The sequence below is a fragment of the Leiobunum rupestre genome, chromosome 1 (genome assembly GCF_980474605.1).
Source record: "Leiobunum rupestre chromosome 1, qqLeiRupe1.1.hap1, whole genome shotgun sequence".
NCBI classification, from domain to species: domain Eukaryota; kingdom Metazoa; phylum Arthropoda; class Arachnida; order Opiliones; family Sclerosomatidae; genus Leiobunum; species Leiobunum rupestre.
The window spans coordinates 33,323,608-33,348,395 of NC_143384.1; the positions used below are offsets into that span (position 1 = coordinate 33,323,608).

At 31.9% G+C, this 24,788-nt stretch overlaps 1 protein-coding gene across 1 annotated transcript in view; it reads right to left on the bottom strand.

Moving 5' to 3' along the window:
• Window positions 1-4,258: 4,258 nt before the first annotated feature.
• Window positions 4,259-24,788, bottom strand: part of LOC149962174 (ATP-binding cassette sub-family C member 3-like) — a 29,246-nt gene continuing 8,716 nt past the window's right edge. The window contains exons 2-7 of the mRNA XM_090165508.1: window positions 14,201-14,400; window positions 12,413-12,539; window positions 7,592-7,738; window positions 6,926-7,251; window positions 5,672-5,866; window positions 4,259-4,458 (exon numbers count right to left, since the gene is read on the bottom strand). Of these exons, the coding sequence (XP_090021634.1) occupies window positions 4,338-4,458; window positions 5,672-5,866; window positions 6,926-7,251; window positions 7,592-7,738; window positions 12,413-12,539; window positions 14,201-14,400 (1,116 nt within the window). The 3' untranslated portion in view covers window positions 4,259-4,337. The remainder of the gene's footprint in view (window positions 4,459-5,671; window positions 5,867-6,925; window positions 7,252-7,591; window positions 7,739-12,412; window positions 12,540-14,200; window positions 14,401-24,788) is intronic.

Consider the following 24,788-nt stretch of genomic DNA (forward strand, 5'->3'; position numbering starts at 1 on the left):
TAATATTTATTTCATTTTTAATATTTATTTCATTTTTAATATTTATTTCATTTTTAATATTTATTTCATTTTTAATATTTATTTCATTTTTAATATTTATTTCATTTTTAATATTTATTTCATTTTTAATATTTATTTCATTTTTAATATTTATTTCATTTTTAATATTTATTTCATTTTTAATATTTATTTCATTTTTAATATTTATTTCATTTTTAATATTTATTTCATTTTTAATATTTATTTCATTTTTAATATTTATTTCATTTTTAATATTTATTTCATTTTTAATATTTATTTCATTTTTAATATTTATTTCATTTTTAATATTTATTTCATTTTTAATATTTATTTCATTTTTAATATTTATTTCATTTTTAATATTTATTTCATTTTTAATATTTATTTCATTTTTAATATTTATTTCATTTTTAATATTTATTTCATTTTTAATATTTATTTCATTTTTAATATTTATTTCATTTTTAATATTTATTTCATTTTTAATATTTATTTCATTTTTAATATTTATTTCATTTATAATATTTATTTCATTTATAATATTTATTTCATTTATAATATTTATTTCATTTATAATATTTATTTCATTTATAATATTTATTTCATTTATAATATTTATTTCATTTATAATATTTATTTCATTTATAATATTTATTTCATTTATAATATTTATTTCATTTATAATATTTATTTCATTTATAATATTTATTTCATTTATAATATTTATTTCATTTATAATATTTATTTCATTTATAATATTTATTTCATTTATAATATTTATTTCATTTATAATATTTATTTCATTTATAATATTTATTTCATTTATAATATTTATTTCATTTATAATATTTATTTCATTTATAATATTTATTTCATTTATAATATTTATTTCATTTATAATATTTATTTCATTTATAATATTTATTTCATTTATAATATTTATTTCATTTATAATATTTATTTCATTTATAATATTTATTTCATTTATAATATTTATTTCATTTATAATATTTATTTCATTTATAATATTTATTTCATTTATAATATTTATTTCATTTATAATATTTATTTCATTTATAATATTTATTTCATTTATAATATTTATTTCATTTATAATATTTATTTCATTTATAATATTTATTTCATTTATAATATTTATTTCATTTATAATATTTATTTCATTTATAATATTTATTTCATTTATAATATTTATTTCATTTATAATATTTATTTCATTTATAATATTTATTTCATTTATAATATTTATTTCATTTATAATATTTATTTCATTTATAATATTTATTTCATTTATAATATTTATTTCATTTATAATATTTATTTCATTTATAATATTTATTTCATTTATAATATTTATTTCATTTATAATATTTATTTCATTTATAATATTTATTTCATTTATAATATTTATTTCATTTATAATATTTATTTCATTTATAATATTTATTTCATTTATAATATTTATTTCATTTATAATATTTATTTCATTTATAATATTTATTTCATTTATAATATTTATTTCATTTATAATATTTATTTCATTTATAATATTTATTTCATTTATAATATTTATTTCATTTATAATATTTATTTCATTTATAATATTTATTTCATTTATAATATTTATTTCATTTATAATATTTATTTCATTTATAATATTTATTTCATTTATAATATTTATTTCATTTATAATATTTATTTCATTTATAATATTTATTTCATTTATAATATTTATTTCATTTATAATATTTATTTCATTTATAATATTTATTTCATTTATAATATTTATTTCATTTATAATATTTATTTCATTTATAATATTTATTTCATTTATAATATTTATTTCATTTATAATATTTATTTCATTTATAATATTTATTTCATTTATAATATTTATTTCATTTATAATATTTATTTCATTTATAATATTTATTTCATTTATAATATTTATTTCATTTATAATATTTATTTCATTTATAATATTTATTTCATTTATAATATTTATTTCATTTATAATATTTATTTCATTTATAATATTTATTTCATTTTTAATATTTATTTCATTTTTAATATTTATTTCATTTTTAATATTTATTTCATTTTTAATATTTATTTCATTTTTAATATTTATTTCATTTTTAATATTTATTTCATTTATAATATTTATTTCATTTTTAATATTTATTTCATTTTTAATATTTATTTCATTTTTAATATTTATTTCATTTTTAATATTTATTTCATTTTTAATATTTATTTCATTTTTAATATTTATTTCATTTTTAATATTTATTTCATTTTTAATATTTATTTCATTTTTAATATTTATTTCATTTTTAATATTTATTTCATTTTTAATATTTATTTCATTTTTAATATTTATTTCATTTTTAATATTTATTTCATTTTTAATATTTATTTCATTTTTAATATTTATTTCATTTTTAATATTTATTTCATTTTTAATATTTATTTCATTTTTAATATTTATTTCATTTTTAATATTTATTTCATTTTTAATATTTATTTCATTTTTAATATTTATTTCATTTTTAATATTTATTTCATTTTTAATATTTATTTCATTTTTAATATTTATTTCATTTTTAATATTTATTTCATTTTTAATATTTATTTCATTTTTAATATTTATTTCATTTTTAATATTTATTTCATTTTTAATATTTATTTCATTTTTAATATTTATTTCATTTTTAATATTTATTTCATTTTTAATATTTATTTCATTTATAATATTTATTTCATTTATAATATTTATTTCATTTATAATATTTATTTCATTTATAATATTTATTTCATTTATAATATTTATTTCATTTATAATATTTATTTCATTTATAATATTTATTTCATTTATAATATTTATTTCATTTATAATATTTATTTCATTTATAATAAAAAATATTCCACTGGTTGGGATAGAACCAGGATTTTGTTTAAAGGAGGACCCTCTGAATACGGCAGTATATCGTTGAGTACAGTGTCTAGTAGTTTTTTTTTAATTCAAAGAAGAAAGGGCTGATTGAGTCTGAGAAGAGCGCGAGCCCGGCGAAACACCATCTGATTAATCAGGGCGAGATATGTGTAACGGCCACGCCAACGGGGTGATACGTGGGGACAGAGGTGGGGACACCCGTGGCGGAAGTATTCCGACCACCCGTTGGGGAATTGGTAGTGTCTAGTAGTTAATACGCCCAAAGACAAACTCTTCCGAGGAGAGGTATATTTTGGCAGGCATTCCAACTTGTTCAAATAACCTTGTTTGGGAAATAAAGTAGCGAAATTCAAACCCCTTTAAATAAATAATTATTAAGACAAACCGGATTTTAAGAGTAACCTGGTATAGGAAATAAATTAATGAAACGCGAAGGTTTTTTGTAATTGGATGGCGCCTGAATCAATGGGTACGAAATTCAAATATCACAATAAAGCGTACGCGGGTTGTGGTGTCCTGCGAATCGGCCATAAATCTCACTTGAAAATTAAATTTCATTCAAATTTAGTTCAGAATGGATTAGTTCTAACTAAAAATGTAATTTTCAACCAATTGGATCGTAATTAAATAAATATGTAGATTTATTGACGCCGATCGCCAAAAAGCACTAACATGGAAAATAACTGACTTGTGGGCCTTACCGACCAATTCGGAGCCCCCGATTTCAGGAATTAATAACGAGCTACCGAAGGCATGGTATTTCCTTTCGATTAAGATATCCCAGGCCCTTCTAAGTCCTTAGGATTGTGTGTAAAAACAGTTCTTCCATTAAACCTAAGACCATGAATGGCGCATTTGTCACAAGAGTGATATCTATTATGGCCTTTTGTGTTTTTTACCATTGCTCGTCCTCAAGTATTCAAAATTAAGCGACCTTTTAAATTGAAAACATACGTGTGGTCATTGTACGATAATCTATTATTCTTTAGTTCTTCCATTTCGTGAATAAAATTACTTAAATAGCCATCAAGGCTTTCTGGTTTTTCTCACCATTGAATACTGCTACAAACTTAGTTTTTCCTGCTATGCCCTCAGAGAAGTAAAATAAGATTTCTTTAGAAGGTATATTGAATGAATATTTAAGGAAAAAGATTCAATTATTAGTCTTAATTGAATCTTAAGATAAAACATATTTGAAGAAATATTTAATAGAGGTTTCGATAATTTGTTTTATTTACAATAATTACATTATCGAAAACACCCAATTATTAACTGTTTAGCTATAGCGCTTGATATTGAAAATATTTTTGTCAGAATGGTACAGTTTTATAGACTTTTCCATTTAGCTATGGCTTTGAATTTCCGCATGTTTTGATAGTTCGGAAAACCATGACTTGCTATCTCTTTTAAGTTCACGAGGTGCGCCGAATTCTGCGATTTTCCCTTGAGAGAGAACCAACACCCTGAAAATAAATTAATATTTTATTCAATTGTTAAATTTCTACAAGTTAAATATTCAGATATTATAACATAATTACACTTTGATTTGGTTTTGTAATTTTAATTGATATTGACCTAAGATTTTCGGACGGAGTGGCTGAAATTATTTATATTGGAAATATCATTTCACCCCTATAGCTGCCTATCAGACATTTTGTATTTTATAATTATTTATTTTGACCTTTAATGAGTGAAAACGAAAATTTCTTAAACGTGTTTGGTTTCAAAACCATGTCGATGTCTTTTGCAATTAATGTGAATAAAATGTTTGAATAGGAAATTTTCTAGGTAATGGAGCCCCAGTCTAAAAATCTTAAAATTAATCTTTATTAAATTATTTATCGAATCATGTCTGATCGTTTTTCGAATATATCATTTCTAACAAATTCAAATCTTAGATTTTTAATTTCATAGATTATAAAGATACTTCAACTTAAAAAATCACAAATGAAAACCACAATATTTCTTAATACTTAAAATCTGAAGCACCTAAATATGAAATCAGCACTTTCGGAGTAAGTAGCCAGCACTTGGCCAGATGACGCCAAAATTGAATAGCTTGGGATAGTCGCAGTTCAAACATGATATCTTTTATTGCGCCGGGAGGAAAGCTCCTTCATAATAGTTTCATTTAGCAAGGTGGTTATTTATTTTTTAAAGAATGTATCCAAGTTTCTCCAGAAAATTGGTAAGAGTGGGCAAATTGTGTAAATACAGAATATCATTACGAAATGGGTTCCTCAAACCGCCGGAGAATCTTCGCCCTGGAATCAGTATCGCCAGCACCAGAAACATTGGATAGGGCCGTGCTTTGACTGGAGTCGCTTGACCACCACGTGCATTCCGCATATAGTTGCTAGGTGACTTTGGTATAGGGTGGTACCTTGGGTAGTAACAAAGCTGAAGATTTTATTATCATTAGTTATTTAGTTTGGCGATATGATAATTTTAATTTCTTCATATAGGCGGATAAGAAAATCATGGTTATGAAACATTTATTTTTAAAATTGTGGAACCTTGATTTTGATGCTGTGAAATCCCTTTTGCTGATTGAAGGTGCCACGCGGCAATATGTCTTAGAAATCTTCGATATTATATATCTTGAAATAAAGGGTCTGTCTCTGTTTTTAGGATATTCGAAGAACATATTAATAAATCAATTGCGTGTATTTTTACCTGTCGTAGTCCATGATAGTGTTTATTCTATGCGCAATGGTGATTATTGTGCAAGATTGAAATTGGTCCCGAATTGTGGCTTGGATAAGATCGTCCGTTTCCATGTCCACCGAAGCCGTCGCTTCATCCATCACCAAAATCTTCGTCTTCCTGATAAGCGCTCTTGCCAAACAGACCAGTTGACGCTGGCCCAGGCTAAACAAACAAATTAAGCTATCTTTATTAATAATTATTATTTCGTTGTTTCTTATATAGCTAAAAAAATCAATCATACAAGTAATTATTATTTAATGACGTTATGCACCACGTGACAAACGATTTCTTTAAACAACTGTGTACCATATGGACTAAAGACGACTTTAGGCAAAGCCACACCATCTAAGCCTCTGGAGCAAAATTATATTTTTCTTTAAAGAAGAATAAATTGATGAGTGTTGGGTAAAAACTCTGTATCAGAAATAAAATACTTCGAATAAAGTAAAGTATTTGAAATGAAATAATATTTAAATAATAATTGGGATAGCAATTTTAAGTTCACAAACACCATGTTTCATATTCTATACATTGTGGTTGCCAGGACGAAACAAAGAATTAAAAGAATTAAATTGAAAAATATAATTAATATATAACAAATGAAATCAAAAAACCAAAATAATTTTTTTCAACAAGGTGAAACTATAAAATTCATCTAGTCTTTCCCAACCTGTTAAATGGGACAGTGTGATTGCTACTCGACGAAAATTTTTGAACGAGTCGTTCTCTGAACGAAAAATGGTACACGCGACGAAACTAACATAATCACCGTATTTTACAGCAATACCTATTCACGGGCTTACGACGTCAATAAGTCACGTGAGCCCCTTTTTTCATTCCCTATCGTTTTCATAGTTTCAGGCACTTTTAAAGAAAAATGAGTTTTAAAGAGCGAAGTATCCAGTGAAATTCAGTTATTATGTTGCGCAAGTCTGCCGGGTACTTAAGTTCATATAACCGCCTAAATTGGACGTCGCTACCTTGAAGAATTTTATTGGCGTTAAAAGATAGCTAATAAATAGTATGCGGCTAAAGATGAAGAGTTTAAAGTCGTTTGCTACGCGGAAAATAAATCTGGTCGAAAAGATTTCTTGTAAGAGCTGGTGATACTTCGCTAGATGAGTACGAATGTCGTAATATAATTTTTTTAAATATTCCCAAACTGCAGACCCGTATCGAAATCGGTATTCACAAAGTTTAAAAATTCAAATAAAATCTGACCTTAAATTCTGTCCACCTTCCATCATTTCGTGATTTAACCCATTTTTGTACGTCTTCACGAGAGGTTTTAAATGAGCTAATTCTAGAGCTGTCCAGAGTTCGTCGTCACTGTTTAAGTTGAAAGGGTCCAAGTTGAATCTGAGGGTTCCGGAGTAGAGAACAGGATCCTGCGGAATGATGGTGATTCTGGATCTCAGATCGTGTAGACCCAGTTTGCTGATGTCTTGTCCGTCGATAATGATTTCTCCGTTTGCTGGCTCAATCATCCGAAACAGAGCCAATGCCAAAGAAGATTTTCCAGCGCCTGTTCTTCCTACCACACCAACCTAATATATTAAATAGAAATTACTTTTACTATCTTGAAAATGCTTACAATCTTTGTAATTTAAATAACAAAGGCCCCAACAAAGTAAAAAACCAATGTGAATTTATATAGCAAAATCAACCATTTATATTTCAATTTTATTTTGGGTTAACTATAATTTTATATTTATAATTGTGTTTGGTTATAATTAGCAACTACTTAAAAAAAGGTCCGAAGGTTGATGGAAAATGTAAAGTGTTTGTTTCAACAAAAAGTAATTCCAACATTTCCGGCTTTTAGTGCTTCTGTAGACCATGAATCTTAATTCTTCATATTATTTTTAAAACTACCTAATTACTTACTTTTTCCATTGGATTTACAACGAAAGATATGTTATTTAAAACCAGGTCCAGTCCTTCCCGGTAGCGAGTTGAATAATTCCGAAATATAATTTGACCTTTCTCAGGCCATTGCTTCGGTAGATGCGCTTCTGGTTTATTCCAATCTGCCTGTTTGGGAGGAAAACGTTCATGAAATGATAAAAGCATTAATACACTTTGTGACGCTTGTGCACAAGACTGATTCTTTGCTGATTACTAAACTTGTTGTTCCCTAACATACTCATTTTTCCTTCAAAATCACGCGCATTTTAAACATTATTGATCAATAAATAAATTTTGCAATTTATTTTATTTACTAGTACGAAATATTTACCAGTTATTTGAATTGTTCTTAATAGAGCATAAAATTCAAGTAAAACCAATTCGAAAAAGAAATACCGTAATAGTTTTCGCATTAACTATAATAAGAAATGAAGTGCTCATTGCTTAAGTATTTTTTACACTGTTCAAGAGAGCGGTTACCTTATCCAAAGATTATTTTTTTTCCTTTCCGAAATTAAGGGACAAATTATGTGGAATAATTAAGCAGCATTGCCCCTTATCTGGATTAAAGTCGTTTAATTTATTGAAGACGATGACCACCTTTTAACAATTCCAAATAATATAGGGAAAAATTTCCGATTACAATTTATCTAGTCTGTATTAATTTTATGGAATGAAAATAAATGAAAGAGACCGCAATTGCTATTTTCAATCAGTTGGATATTTAAATTAAATAACAATTACCTTCGTTACAAACTCTAGTCTTAAAAACGCATTATTATGGATCCTAGTCGTTATACGGTGTTGTTACCTGTTCTATTCATTATCTAGCTCAATTACATCTAATTTGGTCTCGGGCTCTAGACATGCTACATAATTTTTTTAGGGAACCTGAATAAAAATGAGCCTAGCAAAGGGCAGTTATATTTATGTAACATCGTTCCATGCGGTAGACATAATCTAATTCCGTTACGGAGCCTAAATATATTGAAATCGTCCCTTGTGCTCTAGACAACATTGAAACGTCGCGGGTGTCTAAGCCATCATGAAGGGTGGTGTCCCAATTCTCCGTTTTCCATTTTGCCGCCTGTATGTCTCGTTTCACCGAATTTCATTTCGGCGACACTTAAAAAATGTATACACATAGTATTTATTCTGTATGTTTTATAAGATAGCTAACTGCGTCTAAATTCTATAACTACGAAATTTTACTTTTTCCACGAAAGTTTTAAATTTAACTAACCTACCATCTAATTTCTCGTAAGTTGGTGTTCGCCTTCTAACAGTAAGGCCGTTCCGGTGCAATTTAAGTTGATCTTGTTCTTCTTTTAAAACAATTCTTAGTTCGTTCATATTTGGATGAATTTTGTCTGCGCGTAGTGCCAGCCTTTCATGTTGTTGGTCGTTCATTTTCCGCTATTATTTTACTGATTCCAGATAGATTGCTCAAATCGTGCTTGTAATGTCGTCGTGACACCTCTCCACAAAGTATTTCAGAAGAATGTAAAATTTTGGATTCGCCGGTCGTGTTTCATATATCACTTCCAATAAAATATCGAGCTCTTCGGGCTTTACTAGAGGCAGAGCCGATTTTCTTCTTACAAGTCGTTTGATACCAAGATCTCCCGGATTTTCATTGTACTCAGGTCCCACGTCTACCACTTTCCTATAAACCGCTTGCGTTAAATGTAACCAGCACCCCACCAGCATCGATACTTCAAAATCTAGCTGCAAAGTGGGTAGATTAAAAACGGCGTTGATCAGATTGGCCCTAGATTTCAAAACGTCGAACAAACGAATGTAAGTTGATGTTTTTTGTCTGGAAGAAGCGCGTGGAAAGCAGGAAACATCGTATTGAGTACTTCACAGTGAAAAGTGTAAAGCTGAACAAAAATACTTGGCGATGATTTAAATGTTCCATCCAGGTATATTGTTTGAGGTGAACAAGATTTTCGAAGCATGATGTCTGTTCCAAATACAATTACGTGATCTTCGACACCAGGACCGTCGTCACAAACTACGAAGTTCTTTTGGTCTCTAGGAGACTACCAATCCCCTTTCTAGCTGTATTTCCGTCTGTGTTTCAGTTGCGTTGGAAATATTATTTGTTTCTCGCGATATATAGCGGATTTCACACCAATATATTTTGTTGTGGCTTACTGACGGGCAGATTTGATTTCGTCGTTCACTGGTTTTTGTAGAAATTATGCACGAATGGAACTATTAATTTGAGCCGTTGTACGTAATGGTGCAGGGCTTGTCACCACCCTCCTACGCATTATAACCCGGCCACCTGAATTAAAAGGCTTCAAAAGTCGCTTGATGACTTAGCCCTAAGGTGGTGCCTTGGGTATTAGCCTAGCTGATTATTATTAATGGTTCTTCTCGCGCTTTCTTTTTAATTTTGCTTCTAAAATGAGAAGCCTCAATCTTAATCGGCATTGCTGCGTGAGTGTGGATCGCGTTCTTATCAGAATAAACGGTGTTGCGGTTAATCATAGTAGCCCGAGCTTTACATATTTCTTCCACGCACTTATAATCATTTTTTGACCGCGTTCTTTATGACGCGATACTTATATCCCTTATATATTAGAGCACGACCATAACGCCAAGTCGATTTAAATTCGTGGCTCGCCATGTTTCTGAACTTTCCAGTGCCAGTATTACTAATGAATTTCTACTTGTAACGAATGTATAATTTGAAGATAAACACTTAAAAATAGCGATTAACGGTCAATGTTAAAAAAAAATACAGATAATTTTTTGCATGATCGAAGGTTACTTTACTTTTTAAAGAAAGTTCAACGTAATTCGTTAAAAGCAGCGGTGAAATGAAATACGGCCAAATCGGGCTCATCGAAAGTGTGAATCGTTCGATTTTTTTCACAGTACGGGCACCAATAAAGGTTCAAGTTAAGTCTCTTTTCTGGATTAATTTTCAATCAATTAGCTTGAATGTTTTAATGAAACAAAACCTTAAATGATTAAGCTCGGCTCGCTTAACTAAACCATTTTTCAATTTTTTTAAATATTTTAGCCGCATAGCTTAATTTACAGCTAATTTCTGAAACTACTTAATTTTGAGATATTTTCCAGTGTTGGATTATTTGGAACGTTTTTTGAAGCATAAATTATCGAGCTAAATTTTTTATTTGAAATATATACAAAATATGTAAACCGTACAATAATAACAAAGCTTCAAATAAATCTTAAATAATTAACTCACGAAGAGATTCATATAACATTCGTTTTAGTAAAGGAGCACTTACTTAATAACTTTACAAAAATGAAAAATGTATCGATATAAATATAGCTCACTTCAGGTTTCAATTTGAAGTATTCAAATATCCTCTCCAAACTCACAAGAGAAGCCTCAACATATGTTCCATAAAAAAATATGAGCCTCACAAATGGTACAATCTGAAAAAGTTAGAAAATTCAACGATGAACGATAACCAAAAATTACACTGGGAGATTTACATTTATAGTGATTAGAAACTTAAATTACAGGATGATCGATATCAAACTTGCGAAAAACGAAGATTGGCCAGAAGAAACAGATAATTATAATCGTCATATTTAATCATAATCGTCATATTTAATCATAATCGACATATTTAATCATAATCGTCATATTTAATCATAATCGTCATATTTAATCATAATCGTCATATTTAATCATAATCGTCATATTTAATCATATTCGTGATTTTTAATTATAATCGTCATATTTAAATATAATAGCGATATTTAATTAAAATAGTGATATTTAATTATAATAGTGATATTTAATCATAATCTTGATATTTAATTATAATAGTGATATTTAATCATAATATTGATATTTAATTATAATCTTGATATTTAATTATAATCGTGATATTTAATTATAATCGTGATATTTAATTATAATCGTGATATTTAATTATTATAGTGATATTTAATTATAATCGTGATATTTAATTATAATCGTGACATTTAATTATAATCTTGATATTTAATTATAATCGTGATATATAATTATAATCTTGATATTTAATAATAATCTTGATATTTAATTATAATCGTGATATTTAATTATAATCGTGATATTTAAGTATAAAAATTAACTTAAATTCCCTTGGTTCTAATGCTAAAAAATTTTGAATTTTCAGGATTTCTAAAATTTCTTATGAAATATTTTTATACATTGGAACACATTTAAGTAATAATTAAATACGGACCACCTTAATTATTATTTTCTAAGTGTTTTTGGATTTTTTTAACATATTGATTGACTTTTCATTTCAGCCCATAAAATAATAAAACAAAATATTTGTATCTCAAATATGGGGCTTTCTCGGGTACCCACCGAGCCGCTAGTAAAAATTTGCCTAAGAAGACTGGTTCATAAAGATGGTTATTTACAATATGTTTAAGTATCCAGAAAATGCCAGGAAAGTTTGGCATTGTTAGAAATATTTTATATAATGTTCAGACATTTTGCCCTTTTTTGCATATTTCTTAATTTTTAATTAATTTATAATTTTTGTTCCTCACGTTTTGAACATATCTGTAATTGGAATGTCTGAACTTAATGTTTTCCCGCGTAGGTGGGATAGGTTCCACCGAAGAATCATTTTAGTATAGTAAGCTCGAGTGAAGTCCCAAAATGTATTTCATGTACATTGTCTATGTGGTCATGTTCAAAAATGTATTAATTACTTTTCCATTTAGTAAGAGAAATACCTTTTCTAAAGGTGGCAAGCGAAAAACAAAACTGGAATCGTTTTAATGAGCTGATAGTTAAATAACACAAACCGTGTTCAAGTTGTTAAGAATATATCCAACAATTCCAGGTGAGAGGAAATCTTTTGACAGTATTGCCCATAGATAAGCGATGAGTAACAGCACACTTAGTAACAAATTTACCCAGAAGGACATCCATCTGAAAATAATGTTATTGTAGTTTCAAAGTCATTATAATAATAATTAATTCTAATAATAATCAGCTAGGCTAAGTTATCAAGCGACTTTTAAAGCCATTAATTCATTTGGCCGGGTTACAATGCGTAGGAGGGTGGTGGCAAGCCCTTCGTGCCACGCGAGCCAATAGCTCCCTATTACCGTTATCAAGTTTTTATGGAAGGGGAAAACCCCTTACACCAACGGGGAGATAACTTGCAAACTTAACTCAGAAGGATCTGTTCCGAGCTTTCACCTAGTGACATAAATTGGGATCGAACCCCGCTCCTCTCGCTGCGAGGCGAAAGTGCTAACCACTCCGCCACCCCACCTCAACAAAGTTATTAAACAGATTAATCTCTAAAACTTCTATGAGGTATTTGTGGAAATGAAGTGGTAGATTTATGGCGTACGATCTACTACAAGAGGGGTGGCTTTTCATGTAAACTATTCCGGCACAATTAATTGAAAGATGAATAATCTATAAAAGCGATTTTGCCAAGTATACGCTAAGCTTTATTAGGGAAAGTAACTTTATATCCAGTTAATGTAATTGGAAATATGAATAGCCTGGATTTTTGCAATCATTAAAAATTAACGAATTTCCATTTAAATATGAAATAACTTCGAGGAATTGAGAAAAATCTAGTGAAACAATTTTTATAGCGTATTATAGCAAGGAAAAAGTTATTTAAAAGATCACTAGTACGTTCACGCAATATCGAATGGAAAATAAGTGAAAGGTAACGGATTTATAAAACCATGACATCTAACCTTGGATTAATAATAGAAGCTAACGCTTCCTGGATATGACACTTACTGAAAAACGCGGCTCACAAAAGCCAATGGGCGACCCCAGCGCGCCTAGTGGGAATTTTAAGAAGCACAACGGACAAACAAGGAGCACGTGCATACGCGAACAAACACGTTTTGAGAAAGGCTTAGGAAAAGGTAATAGTTTTACGTTTTCGATATAAGCACGGTCAGCGTATCTTGAATCACTTTTACATTTAGGTGTTTCACACCCATTAACAAAAAAAATTTTATTGTATAACCAATAAAACCTTAATTTTTGCTTTCATTTCAAAAAACTAAGAGCAAGGGATTTCAAACCCTTGGCTTTTCAAACTACAAATCGCTTGCTTACAATATTGGCTCCTGATTTGCTAAAGACTCGCGCATGCGTCGCGAAAACCGGAAAGGTAACATTTTAAAGGAAGTCGTCCAAACCCCCCCTTTTTTCGTCCCCATCTTTCACTGGCTTATGTGAGCCAAACCAAAATCATCTACCAAAGGCTAGAGTATCATATCCAGGAAGCGTTAGCTTCTATTATTAATCCAAGATCTAACTTATATCAACCTAGATATATTGTCTTGAAAACCAATTCCTTTACAATAAAAATTGAAACATAAGAACTTTAATCTAGAAAGAGTGACTTCGCTGTGCATTACGCAAAACACGAAATAAATTTTAATAACATACTTTACTCTACTTTTGTCCGAATTCAAGCATAACATTTATAATAAAAAAACAGTTATGGGATTTAAAGTTAAATATATTTTAGAGAAGTAAAATAAATAAAACAAATTGTACACTACACGTGAAAACACTTTGTTGAAATTAAATATATGACAGTTTCTAACCTCACACTCATTGTCCATGAATAATGTTTCGCTTCCTTATCCTCAATGAGTGAAAATGCTTTCTCGGTGAATATGTCGGTAGCTTTCAGAGATCTGATGACGCTGGCACCGCACAAAGTGTCAGAAAAATGAGTGAACAGAGGAGAATTTGAGTTGACCAAAAGGTTCTTCAACTGTCGATGAGCTTTCGAGAAATACACCTAAGAGAATTAAGTTTCCTCGAAGTTACGTTTTACAAAAAAATACAGGGTGTTACGGATAAGAGTACCAAAACTTTCTATATGTATTCTATGAGTCTCTATGAGTAAACCATTTCTAATAAACATGGGTCCTAAAGGGCTTTGTTTCAGAGATATGGGCTCGCAAAAACTACCCCAAGAAACCGGACATGGCCTTAAATCTGGCAAACAATATTCTTCCTTGAACCAAATTGTTTTCAATAAACTATCAATTGTTCTTTATTATTATCCTAACAGCCGATGATGCCAATTTTTCCCGGAACGGCATAGTCAATTTGCACAATAATCATCAATGGAGCCAAAATAACCGACATGGAACTATAGTCGCAACTCACCAAGAGCGCTTTAGCCTCAACGTTTGGTGTGGCATTTTCGGAGACTATCTAGTTGGACCATATTTTCTTCCGACTAAGTTAAATGGAGAGTCATACCAACGATTTCTTCAGGAATCGTTACCAGAACTATTAGAAGACGTCCCGTTGGCAACTAGAGTGCGAATGTGGTTCGTGCACGATGGAGCGCCACCACATTTCAGCCGCACAGAGCGAGATCACCTTGATGCAACATTTCCCTTAAGGTGGATAGGACGAGGAGGAACTATTTCGTGGCCGCCTCGATCTCCCGATTTAAAGCCTTGCGATTTTTTTCTTTGGGGATATCTGAAGGACCTTGTTTATAAAACAGATGTCCGTGACATTAATTACCTTCGTCAACGCATTATTGATGGATGAGAGACTATTCGGAACAAGCCTGAAATCTTCGACAAGATTCGTCGATCATTTGTACGGCGTTGTCATTTTTGTAAAGCAGCCCAAAGTGGGCATTTTGAGCAGTTATTGTGTTGTTTTACAATTTATTAAAAGATATAATAATTATTTGTAACTGGTTTTTGCATATCACTTCCGAATAAGGTTTAGCTGGCGTTATCATTAATCTAAACGAATTACGGATTATTTACACTTTTAGGTTTTAAGTTTATTCTTCATAAGCACCAATTCCCCCCATACCACCTACAACACGTACAAGCTTCAAAAAGGCTGACTATCCTCGTATAATTGACGTTTGTCAGTGCCCCAACAAACCCAACATCATCCCTCCGGCGTCCTATGGACAGTACGCCGGTATATGGCATTTGTCCGTATGATGTCCCGAAAACCAGATGGATATAGATATACAGGGTGTTTTAGAAGTCAGTACAGTAACTTTGAGGTGTTATAGAGGTCGAGTAAAGATGTATGACTGTCTTTGTCGCGATCCTCTGCGCCGAATAGGAAAAGCGCTAGAGAGCGTTAAAGTTTGGCCTAAAAACGCCTAAATGTAAGCTTCCAACGAACACAAGAACTCAGATAGAAAGCCGCTTTTAAAGGGGTAGTAGGAAATTGTACTACCACAAAAAACTCAAAAATTTCGAGTGCAAAAAACTTTTATTTTTTAAAGCAAATGGTCAAAATGTCGTCCTCCAGCTCCTAAACAAAGTCGGCAGCGATGAAGAAGGGATGAACGTACGGCCTGAAACACTCCAAGTGTGGTACGAATCTTTTCCGAAGCTGCGTGTATTCTTGCGACCAAATCCACTCCCGTCTCCACTAGTGTCTCGTAGACAAGTTCCTTCATCCACCCCCACAGGAAAAAGTCAAGTGGGTTTAAATCCGGTGATCTTGCAGGCCATCTGACTGGACCTCCTCTGAAAATCCATCTTCCTGGATATTGCTCGTCGAGGAACGCTCGTACCCGCAAGGAAAAGTGAGCCAGAGCTCCATCATGCTGAAACCACATGTGTCTTACAATTGCTAACGGGACGTCTTCAAGAAGGTCAGGTAAGAAGGTCAGGTAAGAAGGTCAGGTAAGAAGTCACGAAGGAAAACCATGTACGTCGTCCCATCTAGTCTTGGCGGCAACATGTACGGACCAATTAACACATCTCCAACGATTCCAGCCCACAAATTTACGCTAAACTTTTCTTGAAATCCACGGGTAAATGTCGCATGTGGATTGACGTGGGCCCATTCATGCCGGTTGTGCGTGTTGAATATGCCCTTCCTGGAAAATGTGGCTTCGTCACTAAACAGTACAGATCTTGGAAAAACAGGATCTTGGGCGGCTGGCTCGGAAAACCATCGTGCGAACTCCAGGCGCAATGGGAAATCGGTCGCTTTGAGATCTTGCACCTTTTGCCGGTGATAAGGGTGCAGTCCGTCATCGTGAAGAACACGCCAAACGGACGAATGATTGTACCCCAAGGAATGCGCGACAGCACGTGTGCTGGTTGAAGGGTTGTTATGAAAGGCCTGCAGGACATCCGCTTCCATCCGGGGATTGCGCATATCCCTTGGGCGGCCAAGGTCTTGATTGATTGCCTAAAGAAATATCCTAAATATCTCGTCTCCAAAATAAAGTTAACAGTAATTTCTTAACCGTGTTGCACCTGTCTCGCACAATCGCTGATGGACATTCGTAAAAGTTCTTGGATTTGGGATATTTCTGTTCGGGTACCTTTCACGTTAAAGTTGTTGAGCAACATTTGCATTAACATCCGCTCGTCCGTACGTAAAATGAATGTCCGCAAGTTCTTCAGTGGTATATCGATAACGCTCCATGACGGGTAGTAATCTCAAACTGATGGAGAAAATACAGGACCAACAGGCCTTTAAATACCGTTTTTAGTCGCAGCGAAACAAATGATTAGACCTGTTGCTAGGCGGTTTCGAAACAGGACTGGACATTTCTTCTAGCAACATGTCTACTCATTTGTTTCGCTTCGACTAAAAACGTTATTTCAAGGTCTGTTGGTCTATTTTCTCAATTGTCTCTGCAGGCCTTCCTTAACGAACCTTCGACCAGCACACGTGCTGTCGCGCATTCGTTGGGGTACAATCATTCGTCCGTTTGGCGTGTTCTTCATTGCTGCCGACTTTGATTAGGAGCTGGAGGACGACATTTTGAGCATTTACTTTAAAAAATAAAAGTTTTTTTGCACTCGAAAATTTAGAGTATTTTGTGGTAGTACAATTTCCTACTACCCCTTTAAAACCGGCTTTCTATCTGAGTTCTTGTGTTCGTTGGAAACTTACATTTAGGCGTTTTTAGGCCAAACTTTAACGCTCTCTAGCGCTTTTCCTATTCGGCGCAGAGGATCGCGACAAAGACAGTCATACATCTTTACTCGACCTCTATAACACCTCAAAGTTACTGTACTGACTTCTGAAACACCCTGTATTGACGTGACTCGGAGGTTAAAAGGCGAGCAAATGTCTGATTTTCTCAGAGCCAAAGTACGTCCCAAGGACAAGTACTAAGACGTACGTCGGGTTTTTAGTGAACATCCTGAGGATGAGTGTACGTTAAGCCTAAAGACGTCCGAGAGTATTTAGTATGGTTAATTGTCAGCTTAATCGGGACGTATCCAGGTCGTTTATTTGATGTCTTGTATTTCTCTTACACGTCTATCTACAGACTCAAACGCCAGTCAATCTGACACCAGTCTTTTAGAAATCTACTGCCGGTTGAATCTTTAAGCTTCTAACCCATTTTTCTTGAGCCCGTTCGTGCAATAAGCGTTCCTGGACCAATGTGCCATATTAGCTTCAGACCGAATTAGACAATTTTAAAACTATTCCATTAGAATTTTTGGAAATTTGTATCTTTAAATTTAATACTTAAAATCGTATCAATAAATTCAAATGGCTTGTATTTGTCTTCAAACTTATTTTACTTCTGAAAGGACATAAATGAACTTTTGCCACTTGCTTTTAAAGTTTATATAACTTTTATCCCAAATATAATTTTTTAAAGTATATTATTTATACGTTATGATATCCAACATAAACATCATCTAGAATAGCACCAAACTATCCATTTATGATTGAGGCTTTCAAAATTCTAATAACATTTAATTCTCGAAGACTTATTGTAGTTCGTAAGTTTGATCATTACTTTAAATTTGTTAGGGCTAAGGTTTTTTTACCCCTTTTTATTATGGACTTTTCTACCTTTTCGAGTAATTTATAATAGAAGGGGTTGATTTAATTTAACGCCTGAAATCCAAAATCAAGTAACTTGAACTTTTTGTGGCGTTAAACATAAAATTAAATTCCCAAAGAATTCTGATATCCGTAGTGGAAACACTAGTCCGTTATCACAAATATTCGGAAAGATATCAATCTCTATACTGCAAGTGCCTATCCCACACTCTTTTAAAAATGTTAAACAATAATTCCCAAAAAATTATATATGGTTTTAGTTCATCGATGATCTCGAATAGGTGTTTCTATAAAATAAAACAATAAAAAATAAAAGTATAAAATGTTCTTATTTATTGTCACGAGCGCCAGTTATTATAGTGCTATACTTGAACGCGGGTTTCAGATTCCGAAGAATCTTTGGGACTGCAGCGCGTGCTCTACCTTCAAAAACTACAGCACATTGTTTCGAAAAGCCCAAAATGCGGCAGAAATTAAAAAATTACCAGACACATATATAATTACATATTTGTTACCAGGAAGTCAACAGGAATAACGTAGCACCAAAATTTTAATGCTGCGCCCCCTAGCGACGAAGTTAGCTTCCCTCTAGGAACACAGCGTTAACGTTGGTGGCATTTGATAGCCCTTAAAAAGTTTAGAGAGTTGACAAAAATTCACGCTCGTAAGTCTTACCATATACTAATATATCTAAATCCTAAACAAATTTGAAGAAATTAAAAAACTTACTAATAACTCGTACCGATAGGTCTTCGAGCGAATCTCGGATCAAATAGATCTTCGAGTAATAAACTACATAAAAACTAAATAAAATAGCCAGAAATTCCATATTAGTAAGTTTTTTAATTTCTTCAAATTTGTTTAGGATTTAGATATATTATCCCTTTTAATTATGGACTAATCTACTTTTTCGCGTATTTTATCATCCTTCTCACAGTCCATAGGTGTTATCTTCTAACTTAACTTATCGTATATACTATTCTCCACCACACTCCCCCCTTTTCGGCTTTCCGTTGCTATGCAACGCGTTTTGAAATTTTTAATGTTTAGGCTTAGTTTCTCTTTTCGATATAACAGTCGCCAGCCAGATATCCCGCACGGTACTGATGAGTTCCAAATAGAACGAAACCGGTCTACCGTTGGAATTTCTGGCTATTTTATTTAGTTTTTATGTAGTTTATTACTCGAAGACCTATCGGTACGAGTTATTAGTTAGTTTTTTAATTTCTTCAAATTTGTTTAGGTTTTAGATATATTATCCCTTTTAATTATGGACTAATCTACTTTTTCGCGTATTTTATCATCCTTCTCACAGTCCATAGGTGGTCTCTTCTTACTTAACTTATCGTATATACTATTCTCCACCACACTCCCCCCTTTTCGGCTTTCCGTTGCTACGCAACGCGTTTTGAAATTTTTAATGTTTAGGCTTAGTTTCTCTTTTCGATATAACAGTCGCCGAGCCAGATTTCCTGCACGGTACTGATGAGTTCCAAATAGAACGAAACCGATCTACCGTTGGAATTTCTGGCTATTTTATTTAGTTTTTATGTAGTTTATTACTCGAAGATCTATTTGATCCGAGATTCGCTCGAAGACCTATCGGTACGTGTTATTAGTAAGTTTTTTAATTTCTTAAAATTTGTTAAGGATTTAGATATATTATCCCTTTTAATTATGAACTAATCTACTTTTTCGCGTATTGTATCATCCTTCTCACAGTCCATAGGTGGTCTCTTCTAACTTAACCTCATTTTAGAGCATGTTCACCCGAGATTTCTTCCGAAACACGCAAGTGGATACCCAATATTTTTCGAACGTTTTCTAGTAAACGTTTCATTTTATCCATTCCATAAATATTTCCGGTTTCCCTTCGCGACCGTTGAAGAAAGTTGAGTTTTAATATTTAAAAATTAGTAATAAAATTCCTAGCCAAAATTTGGCTAAGACGAATAACAGTAGAAAAGCCCTACCGTTATGCAAATTAGTATTACCCTAGCTTATACTAATTTGCAAAAATTATATTATAGAAAACAGTTTAATCAGGCAAAACATCACTTGATAATATACAAAAATTATGTTAACAAATATCTTAATTGCTTATTTGTTTTTAAATATATGAAGCAAACATAGCTATTCAATATTTTCAGTTGCTAAACGCATATTGTTCAGAAAATAATTGTGGTTTTCATTACACAATTCTATCTCGTGTTCAGAATTATTTAAACTGACTGGATAAGGTGGTTCATTTGGTTCTTTAAGTAAATCCATAACGGCTCTCGAAAGTGGAATTTGTTTTTGCTTTGCTATTCTTTTGCTGAGGGAAATGTTCGAAATAATGGGATCACTCGAATCCAGGGCTCGATTAAATATGTCCCGTAAATTTTCAATTCTAGATGTTTTCCTAGAATGCATTTCGCTGTCTCGACGGTATAATTTATTATGGGACTCACCCGCCTGTTAACTTAGAACTCCTATAGGTACAGTGGACTGCTGAATAATTATTTCACCATGAACCAGGATTTTATGTAGGGTTGAAGGCAAATTAAACCATTTATAATTGTCAACGTACTTTTTACTTAATTCTAGACAATACTGGCCAAATTTTCCTGAATCAATTCGAAAATTTGAGGATATGGCACATAAAATTACGTGCAACCCCTCCACAAGCCAACGTTCAATGGAAAGAATTTCTGCAAATATTTCTTTATTTGAAGGCGAAAAAGCCCTTCTGGCCGTGTTTCCATCGTTGCTCGTGCCAGACCCACCAGGATTAGGAAAGTCTACCCTTAATGATAACTTATCCCACATCAAACGTTGAATATCTTGTTTTCTTTTAATAAAGGTCGGGTTCTTAGCTCCCCCCTTAATGCGCCAGGTCTTTAATCCATCTAAGTTGCGGTACCCCAAATGTAAGCAAAACTCCATATCGTAACAGCGTTCCATCTTTCGGTAAAAAGTTTTGACGATGAATGTCGTTAAATTGGGTAGGTGTTGAACTGCAGATTGGGCAGCATTGCTGAGACGAAGCACCTGATAAAATACTAAGCACTTTGCCGTCGATTACAGTAAGATCAAGACTGTACGCGACTGACACAGATATGCCCGAAATGTTTGAAGTGAAGATCTGCAGTTGTTCAATTTGTTGCTGTTCATATTATAGGTGTTTACTGATAAATCTCCATCTTAAATCAACGCTTCTGTGTCAGAACAAGACGTTGGCACGTCCTTGGACATTCTTTCGGGTACAGCTGATGCTGAATTCGAACGGTTCATCAGTTCTTGTAAGCCCAAGGTCAATAAAGTTTCTCCTTTCCGTTCAACCGCTACTGCTGCTGCTTTTATGATTTTCTCAGCGGGTTCGTCTTCCAATAAGGATGCTAACTCACTAACGTGAACTCGTTTTGCGCGAGCAGATGCAACCGAAAATTCGATAATTGGCCTTCCTACATCAGGAACTCCTAAGGGCGTATTTGGATCAGAATTAGTAAGAAGAATTTCAGGAATTTTAAAAGCTGTCTGCAACCAGACGTGGTGCTTCCTCTCAAAGTTAGCCATCACTCTACCAGCTTGTTTCCACCAACGGTTAAACGTTTTTTTCCGCTCTCAATCGCTCTCCGTAGAATTACCATTTGAAACTTCGAAAGGTTTTCCTTTATTTGATTTCCAAGTAAGATGCAGATACTCGAAATACAGTCACCTAGGTTTTTGTGATCTTTGAAAATTCCAACCAATTCCCTTTTAGTAATGGGAACTCTTGGGTTGATTTTATCAATTGAATTACTGTTTGTTGGCGAAAAACTTAAAGAAGGTAAAATATTACTACTGAATGAGGCGTCGTTTGTTATTGTTGCGTTGAAAGAGCGGTCGTTGCGAACATTGCCAACAATTTGAATTTGTGGGTTAACCATATTTGAACAAACACGTTATTCAAATAAGTGAAAGCGCGTTAAATTTAAAAGTAACTTTCGGTTTTAAAAAAAAACCACATTTCGGCGCTTTAAATATTGTTATCTCTTTTCAATTTGTTTTCTTCTTCAGAAAGCAACTACGATCTACCAAAATGTATTCGGTAATGATTTTAAATAGTCATTGAAATTCTACATAAATAGCGATACTTGTGGGGTAACCGGCTCTTTAGTACAAATATTCAAAATGATATCGTCTTTTTACAAAAAATGTACCTTAATATTTTATTCTACTTAAGATCGCTAAATTTTTAAGAAAAAATCAGGAAGTGTAATGCAATTTTACTATATTGCAATAAAAAATAGATTTATAGCGTTGATAACAGATTAGAAACTCATCAAAAAAGCGGTCAGAATATTAAGCGATTTTGGCTTTCAGCCAACGATATTTACTTTTAAATGACATCTGCCAAATAGTATTACCCAAATTGTTATGCATAAGTTGCTTTACCCGCTGATGAAATTTATAGCCAAATATGGCGGTTTCAGCCTAGATTTACAGTAATATTCTACAAACCTTCCAAGTCAATTTTCTTCAACGGTCGCGAAGGGAAACCGGGAATATTTATAGAATGGATATAATGGAACGTTTACTAGAAAACGTTGGAAAAATATTGGGTATCACTTGCGTGTTTCGGAAGAAATCTCGGGTGAACATGCTCTAAAATGGACTTTTCCAACCCTAAAACTTAATTTTATTAGTACATGGTAAGACTTACGACCGTGAATTTTTGTCAACTCTCTAAACTCTTTAAGGGGTATCAAATGCCACCAACCTTAACTATTTGTTCCTAGGGGGAAGCTAACTTCGTCGTTAGGGGGCGCAGCATTAAAATTTTGGTGCTTCGTTATTCCTGTTGACTTCCTGGTAACAAATATGTAAATATTATTAATTTTTTAATTTCTGCCGCATTTTGGGCTTTTCAAAACACTGTGTACAGCTAGGTGACGAAGAGAAAGCATTGTCACAAGATCTACCGTATATGGAATAAAAATACCTTTTGTAAAAAATTGAGTTTCATTTAAAAGCAGGGACTGCGGGAGCTCGAGTTCTAATCAGACCTTTTAACTAAATTATTATTTGGTTTTCAATCAGTTCGGAAATATTAGGTAGTCTGCAGCTTCTGGGCATATTTCTGGCTATTCGTTATCTAATTGATTCTTTTGTTACGAATCTGAAGGTTAAATGACCTTCGGAGGTAGTCCGAAAACGAAATAAACTCATTTATCACTTAAAATGTTTTCAGGGGAGCACCATCTAGCAGGTTTAGAAAACAAAGTTTATTGTACACATATACCTCATAAGACAAAGTTAACTTTGATTAACTTTGATAGACCTTGTTTAAAACGTATAAATCTAAAAAATATACCAAATATAAGCATGTATAGAAATTGCGTTTAGAAAACAACGATGAAGAAATTACAATACAGTTAATTGACCACTCCATCAATGTCAACCATAATAACAGTCGTATAGAAGTGTTTACTTAAAATCCCCCGATAAAAGAAATTGAATTCCGAATTATATGTAATGGGTAAAATAGCCAAATTAAAGAAATATTTTCAATTTTATTTCCTTTTCAACTCCCAGCGGAAAAATAATCCTCATTTTGTATTCTAAAACCCAATGACACCGTAGAAAGAGACCACCCGAGGTGTTTCTCACAGATTTGATTTCAACTCAAGGATTGAGTAGACCTTAACGTTTTATCCACTGCATTTAAGTCACTGCGAACTGAAACATAAAATTCAATAAACTTTTAGGTAGAGCGAATGAGGGTAGTTAATTAAAGTTCTTTTGGAAAAATTTAGATTAAGATAGATGAAATCATTTAAGTTTCTTTATCCAGTAAAACAGGAGCAATAATTTGATTACAAGTTTGAATCTTAGTTTTGATTTCTGCGAAACTATACACATGCTAACAATTCAACTGATTAAACACAATGGTATAATATATACAGAGTGTCCACTAAAAAATGAACCAGGGTGAATATCTCAAAATCTGTTGTAGGTGCGATTTTGAAATTTTCAAGTCGTATACAAGATGTAGGGGGAAACCTACTGCGAAAATGTCGATGACCTTGAACCATGTCTTCAAGGTCAACCACAAACTAACTCGAGAACCATAAGTGTTAGAAAGTTGGTTCCAATTAGAAAGGTGTTCCACGTGACTTTGTAAGTACAGATAGCTTTCACCCGCTCGGATTTGACCAATAGGAAGCCGAGAAATGCTAGATGAAAAACAAGAAGGTCGTTATGTTGATAACGTGTCGAAAGCGAGGTTCGGGAGCTGATAACTCTAAAGATACTCATGTTAGAGTACTGACATTTGCTACACATCCTCATCAGGATTGAGGGTCTTTAGTTTAAAAATTTTAATGACCTTGAATCATGTCTTCA